Source organism: Littorina saxatilis, linkage group LG1 (assembly GCF_037325665.1).
Source record: "Littorina saxatilis isolate snail1 linkage group LG1, US_GU_Lsax_2.0, whole genome shotgun sequence".
NCBI classification, from domain to species: Eukaryota; Metazoa; Mollusca; class Gastropoda; order Littorinimorpha; family Littorinidae; genus Littorina; species Littorina saxatilis.
The window spans coordinates 96364696-96372533 of NC_090245.1; the positions used below are offsets into that span (position 1 = coordinate 96364696).

Consider the following 7838-nt stretch of genomic DNA (forward strand, 5'->3'; position numbering starts at 1 on the left):
TGTAGAGGGCCCCAAATGGGGGGTATCATCACGATCACGGGAAGGGAAATTTTAGCTTTCACGATCACAGTTACCTTGATTTTTGTTTTCACGATCACGAACACCTTGACGAATAGAGGATCATAGAGTGATACAGCTGTGAAAAATGTACGTTGAAAATTAAATGCTTTGCAATAATGCCCAACACGATCACGAAAACAAATGACGATCACGATCACGAGACTTGATTTTTTTTGTCATCACGGATCACGGGCAAAGTCCCATCACGATCACAGAAATGGAAATTTCGGCAATCACGGTCACAGAAAGGTCAAAAAACGCCAATCACGATCACGATTTTAAACCCTTTGGGGCCCTCACTGTACGCAACCAAAGTCAGTAAATGAAGCGTCAAATGTCTAATCACTGACTGTTCAAATATAGAAAGTGCTTTTTATTACATACAACCCTCAGTCTCACTGTTCTGTCTCCGACAGTATTTTTAATCTTCTTTTAATTTCGTTTCGTTTATTCCAGTTGAAAGAATATGTACTTCTAGAAGTATAAGGGAGATCATTGTGCTTTGTAAATTTTTACTTAGTAGTTTCCCCTGAATCTGTCCTTGCCGGGACGGTTTCTCTCTTCCTCTCTTTAAAGAGGTCTGGTGGCCCACGAAGTGTGAGTAATTTTCATTTCTTTTAATAAAGGATCCGACTCTAGTATGATTTACATTGTTTTTGAGGTTGTAATCGTTTGTGTGATCGCTCTTGACACACATTTTTTGGTAGAGTAAGATTTGCAGTCTTCCACGTGGTTGTCGAGCTATTCCGCCATTTTTTCCTTGTTGTAGATCTGGTTTAGTTTTTTGAGTTTGTGATTTTGTTCATTTGAGAGTGTTGTTAGTGTTGTTGTAGGAATTATAGTAAAAGTAAGAAGCGTGCCGACTTCGGTCGATGTAGTGTTTTCTTGGTTTTAAGTTATGGTAAAAGAAAACGACTCGGAACGAAGGCCCCAGTGCTTCAGTTGTGTGCTTGGATAATTCGATTTTTTGTGTACCCCATTTGCCACCAAGCGTTGGTTTTTTTGGTCGCGACTGCGGTGGTTTAGAGGTTGCGATTTTGTGTTTTGATTCTTTTCATATTAGTTTGTACTTTTTCTTATGGTTTCTTTTGTTTACATATGTTTCAGTTTTTTACCGTCTTCACTTCACTTTACTTTACAATAAAGAATCTTGGTAAAACTATCTGGGGCGTGAGCGCAAGAATCCGCGAGCCAGAATAGTAAGAAAACTTCGCCACTATGATGTCTCAAGAAAAGACTGCTCGAGCCCGAACTCTCTCCGTCACCAACCAACGACTGGCAGAGGTGGAACTCGAACTGCAGATTGTAGAGGAACAGTACCAGCTGGCAAAAAGGAAAGCCTGCCTTACCAAGGAGCTGGCGGAGCTGAGCGCCCTCAGGCTGAGGGACGAGCCCAGCCTCCACACTGTTCAAAGAACGATCAAGAAAGAGCCCGCCCCCCAGGACTACTCCACGTCCACCACGCACGGACGTCGATGGCACGAGCCAAGATTGTCGAACGACGATGCCTACAGCCAGCTGTCTAACGCATCATCTCCCACTCTTTCCAGAGCCTCTTCCCGCCTCAATACACAGGGATCTGCAGTTGGACCCAGGCAGAACCACACGTCCCTACCAGTCCAGTCATCACATGACGCTGCCTCATTGTTTTGGATGAAGCGGGATCTCTTGACTCATCGATTGACTCCGTTCGATGAACGCCCGGAGTCATTCCACGTTTGGAAAGACTGTTTTACATCCATCATGCTCGACTTGGATGTCTCTCCTGCCGAGGAGCTGGACCTCCTGGCCAAGTACCTTGGACCAGAGTCCAAGAGGTATGCCCAGAGCCTGAGGTCTGCCAACATCGGGAATCCTCAGAGAGGACTCCAACTCCTCTGGAAGCGCCTGGACGAGCGGTTTGGCTCACCTGAGCTCATTGAGGCATGCCTGAAGGCAAGGCTGGAGGAGTTTCCACCTATCTCTAAAGATCAGCGCAGCCTCTACGAGTTGAGCGACCTCCTCGAAGAAATCTTGTCAGCCAAGATGAACCCTGTCCTCGCCCCTCTGTTTGCCCTTTACGACTCGTCTACAGGGGTCAACATGGTGGTACGGAAGCTTCCTCACCACCTCAGACAGAAGTGGGTCATGCGCGCAGCGACATACAAAAGCAATCACCACGTTCCATTCCCCCCCTTTGAGTTTTTTGTGGACTTCGTTAAAACTTGCGCCACAATTCAGAACGACCCGGCCTTCAATTTGGAGAATGACAAAAAAGCCAAGCCAGTGCTATCCAGAAAGACCAACCTTGAAGCAAAACCCGAGTTTTGCCCAATCCACACAACCGCAAGGCACTCTTTGCTGGAGTGTAAAGGCTTCGCAGCAAAATCACTTAGTGAGAAGAAAGCAACCCTGAAAGAGAAAGGAGTGTGCTACAGATGCCTTTCTTCCACCAGCCACAGGGCAAAGGACTGCAATATGTCGGTCAAGTGTAGTGTCTGCTCTGGAAGGCACCACACCACCATGCATCAGGACAGACCATCAGCATCCCTGGATCCCATCGAAAAGCATGGCGGGGAGGTGTCTGCAAAGTGCACCACCTTGTGCAAAGGGGGTCACCTGAGCAGATCCTGCGGTAAGGTGGTGAAGGTCAAAGTTTTTCCCCCTGAAAAGACCAAGGGGATCCAAGTTTACGCGATCTTGGATGACCAAAGCAATGCCTCCCTGGCAACGCCGGAGCTGATGGATCAGCTAGGCTCGTCCCCCAGTGAAATTGAATATCAGCTAACGTCCTGCGGCGGAACACAAGCGATGAGTGGTCGTCAGCTCCGGAACATCACTGTCCAGTCCACTGACGGAAGGTCCTTGACCTTGCCCCACGTACTTGAATGCGACACCATTCCAAACGATCGATCAGAAATCCCTTCTTCTGAAGTGGCCCAACATCATGACCATCTCAAACGCATAAGGAAAAGAATCCCTCCTCTTGACCAACAAATCCCCATCGCACTGCTAATTGGACGGGACCTCCCTGAAGCCCACCACGTGCTGGAGCAAATTGTTGGCCCACCGAAATCGCCATTTGCACAGCGACTGCCTCTTGGCTGGGTAATCATCGGGGATGTGTGCCTCAACAAAGTCCACAAACCATCGACCATCAGAGTTGCCAAGACGAGCGTCATTGATGGAAGAAGGACCATTTTTGAACCTTGCCCGTTCAACTTGAAGGTTGACGTCGCCAAAAATGTCGGAGCTGAAGTTTTCCAGCGAACACCAGAAGATGACAAGGTTGGGCTGTCCGTGGAGGACAAAGCATTTTTGGCTCTCATGGATGAGAAATTCAAGCAAAATGAAGAAAGGCGTTGGTCGGCTCCTCTTCCCCTGAGATCGGAAAAACCAATCCCCACCTGCAACCGGTCCCAAGCTGTCAGTCGTGCCAAGGCCTTGGAGGCATCACTGAAGAAGAATCCCGTAAAAAGAGAACACTTCTTCCAGTTTATGGAGAAGATCCTGAAGAGTGGCTCCGCTGAAGAGGTCCCCCAGGGTAAAGCTGGACACTGCTGGTACCTTCCACTTTTCGGAGTGTACCACCCCAAAAAACCTGACAAACTCCGCGGTGTATTTGACTCGTCAGCGACCTTCGAAGGCGTCTCTCTGAACTCGCTGCTGCTGTCTGGGCCAGACTTGACAAACAGCCTCCTTGGCATTCTGCTGAGGTTCCGCAGAGATGCAGTGGCAATAGCTGGGGACATAGAACAGATGTTCTACCAGTTTTTCGTTGACCAAGAACACAGAGATCTCCTACGCTTCTTTTGGTACCGAGGCAACAACTTTGACGCACCCCTCGTGGAACACAGGATGTGTGTCCATGTCTTTGGCAACAGTCCATCTCCAGCGGTTGCTACCTACGGCCTCCGGAAGAGCATTGCCCACAGTGCGCCAGATGTGAAGAAGTTCGTCGAGCGGGACTTCTATGTTGACGACGGGATCACCTCCGTTCCTGAAGTTGATCAAGCTGTCCACCTCATGCAGCGTACGCAAAGAGAGCTTCAAAAAAACGGCGGGATCAATCTCCACAAGGTTGTTTCAAATAGCAGGAGTGTTTTGGCAGCCTTTCCCAGAGAAGAACTGTCCACAGAGCTGCAAAACCTCCAGCCTACTGACCCCTTACCAACTCATGGATGTTTGGGTTTGAGCTGGAACTTGGAAAGAGATACATTTGACATTTCCCCCCAGGTTTCCAATGGAGATTTTTCTCGAAGAGGGGTCTTATCCACCATCAACGGGATTTATGACCCTCTTGGTTTCCTCGCTCCAGCAACCATCAGTGGCAAGATTTTCCTGCGAGAGGTGTCTCCAGATGGCAAGGCCTGGGACAAACCCATCCCGGACAACTTCCGCCACCGTTGGGAGCTGTGGAAACAGTCCCTCCAAGACATCAAAGGGCTCGAAACACCTCGCATGTTTCTTCCAACATCCCTTACCCAGTCACCCGATGCTAAATACCACGTCTTCTGCGATGCTTCAGAGAAGGCTATCTCTTCGGTGGCCTACGTTCAGGTGCCCCATGAACAAGGCTTTCACCTTGGGTTTGTGATGGGAAAAGCCAAACTTGCCCCATTTAGCGGCCACACCATCCCTCGCCTGGAGCTCTGCAGTGCGGTTCTTGCCACAGAGATATGGCAGTTGATTGAACAAGAGCTTGATTTGAGTTCGCCCACTGTGACTTTCTACACTGACAGCAACGTCGTGCTCGGTTACATCAAGAATGAGAAGAGACGTTTCTTCACATACGTCACTAACAGAGTAGAGAGGATCAGGCGATTGACATCCCCAGACCAGTGGCATCATGTGCCCACCAACCTCAACCCTGCCGACGCGGCAACAAGGAGTTCACCGGAGAACCTGGGTCAGAAACTGCAGGTCTGGCTTGGCGGCCCTAGTGAGTTCCTACAAAATAGACCCACACCCGTCGATCTACAAACCTTCCCATTAATCTCACCTGATGCTGACAAGGAGATTAGACCACAGGTCTGCAAGACCGAAGTATCTTCCAAAACTCAACCCTCAACCCTCTTATCCCGGTTTGAAAAGTTTTCGGAGTGGACTGCATTGGTGAGAGCCTTCAGTACTCTCAAGCACATCAGCGCTAGCTTCCACTCTCCTGACGGCGCTTGCACGGGTTGGCATCGCTGCGCTCACCATGGTGGTGTCAAAAACGATAAATTGACAGAGAATTTCATCATCCAGAGTGTTCAGGCAACCACCTTTCCGGAGGAGATACAGTGTCTGCAGCAGGGGAAGAAACTCTCAAAATCAAGTCAAATCCTTTCCCTTTGCCCCTTTTTGGACCAAGACGGCTTGCTTCGAGTGGGTGGCAGACTGCGTGAAGCGACAGTGATCCTTGGACCTTCAAGCACGCACCCTCTGATCATGCCTAAGAACCATCATGTCACCACTCTGCTTGTCCGACACTATCATGCCCAAGTTAACCACCAGGGTCGTCACTTTACCGAAGGTGCCCTCCGCTCCAACGGATTTTGGATAGTGGGCGCGAAACGCCTTGTGTCGTCCACTATCCAGAAGTGCTTCCAGTGCAGAAGACTTCGAGGCAGGCAGGCCGCGCAACAGATGGCAAGCCTTCCTTCAGACAGAGTCATTCCCTCAGCTCCTTTTTCTCATGTGGGGGTTGACGTCTTTGGCCCCTGGGAAGTCTTAACCAGGAAAACCAGGGGAGGACAAGCCAACTCCAAAAGATGGGCTGTCATCTTCACTTGCATGTCGACCAGAGCCATCCACATCGAGGTCATTGAGGAGATGACTAGCTCATCCTTTATCAACGCCCTCAGACGCTTCATCTCCCTCAGAGGCCCGGTTCAAGAGCTTCGATCTGATCGAGGAACGAACTTCGTGGGAGCCGCGAAAGAGTTGAACATGGAGTCCCTTTTTAAAGAAGATGGACTTGTTCAAGGACATTTGAGGAAGTCGGGAGTCATCTGGAGGTTCAACCCTCCTCATGCCTCGCACATGGGTGGAGTTTGGGAGCGAATGATTGGCGTGGTGAGGCGAATCCTCGACTCATTGCTCATGGATGCCAAGCGGAAACCTCTAACCCATGAGGTGTTGTGCACACTCATGGCCGAAGTGTGCGCAGTCGTCAATTCCCGTCCCATCACCCCAATTTACCATGAACCTGATTCCCCCCTCATTCTGAACCCGTCAATGCTGCTGACGCAAAAGAGTGGCGAAAGTCAACCTTTACCTGACCACAGCAACTTGAAAGACTGTTACAAACAACACTGGAAGCATGTTCAAGTACTGTCTAACGCCTTTTGGAAGAAGTGGAAAGAGGAGTACCTGCAGGAGCTACAGCAGAGGAGGCGGTGGATGCAGACTGAAGAGAACCTCAAGGAGAACAGTCTGGTTCTTCTCAGGAACCCTTCGGTGCCTCGCAACAGTTGGCCGGTCGGTTTGGTGGTCCGCACCTTCCCAACTGACCGCGACAATCTTGTTCGGTCGGTTGAGATCCGAGTGATCAAAGACAATCAGGCCAAACTCTACGTCAGGCCTATCACAGAACTGATTCCTCTCTAGTAGGCCTACACTGATGACTGACTCGGTCGTGAACCACAGACTGAGAACAGCCAGTTACCGTCGCTACACATTTTTTGTTTGCTTGCCTACCTATTTTTGAGTGCAGGACTTTTTCCTTTATTTTACTACTGATTTCCTTTCCTGTCTTAATAGTGATATCGAGTAGATATCAGGCGGGGAGTGTTCTGTCTCCGACAGTATTTTTAATCTTCTTTTAATTTCGTTTCGTTTATTCCAGTTGAAAGAATATGTACTTCTAGAAGTATAAGGGAGATCATTGTGCTTTGTAAATTTTTACTTAGTAGTTTCCCCTGAATCTGTCCTTGCCGGGACGGTTTCTCTCTTCCTCTCTTTAAAGAGGTCTGGTGGCCCACGAAGTGTGAGTAATTTTCATTTCTTTTAATAAAGGATCCGACTCTAGTATGATTTACATTGTTTTTGAGGTTGTAATCGTTTGTGTGATCGCTCTTGACACACATTTTTTGGTAGAGTAAGATTTGCAGTCTTCCACGTGGTTGTCGAGCTATTCCGCCATTTTTTCCTTGTTGTAGATCTGGTTTAGTTTTCTGAGTTTGTGATTTTGTTCATTTGAGAGTGTTGTTAGTGTTGTTGTAGGAATTATAGTAAAAGTAAGAAGCGTGCCGACTTCGGTCGATGTAGTGTTTTCTTGGTTTTAAGTTATGGTAAAAGAAAACGACTCGGAACGAAGGCCCCAGTGCTTCAGTTGTGTGTTTGGATAATTCGATTTTTTGTGTACTCCATTTGCCACCAAGCGTTGGTTTTTTCGGTCGCGACTGCGGTGGTTTAGAGGTTGCGATTTTGTGTTTTGATTCTTTTCATATTAGTTTGTACTTTTTCTTATGGTTTCTTTTGTTTACATATGTTTCAGTTTTTTACCGTCTTCACTTCACTTTACTTTACAATAAAGAATCTTGGTAAAACTATCTGGGGCGTGAGCGCAAGAATCCGCGAGCCAGAATACTCCCTATGAGAGAATCACTTGAATTATCTCAGTGGCAGTCACCCCCTGCCCCTCTCTATACCAGACCGTTAGCCCCGATCCAGTGCCTGTAGCACGGAATGTGCCAACACAAGAACACTTCCATTCGACTAGTTTCCGGTAAGAATACGGCGGAAACACTCAACAGCTCAGCTGAAAGAGTGCACCAGAGTTAGCTCCCCTGGTGGTATTGTTGTTCTCATCA

The 7838-nt window shown here is 48.4% G+C and overlaps 1 protein-coding gene across 1 annotated transcript; it reads left to right on the plus strand.

The window, feature by feature from the left end:
- The first annotated feature begins 1278 nt into the window (after window positions 1-1278).
- Window positions 1279-6633, plus strand: LOC138955027 (uncharacterized). Its single transcript, XM_070326776.1, has one exon. The coding sequence runs from the start codon at window positions 1279-1281 to the stop codon at window positions 6631-6633; it is 5355 nt and encodes a 1784-aa protein (XP_070182877.1).
- Window positions 6634-7838: the final 1205 nt, after the last annotated feature.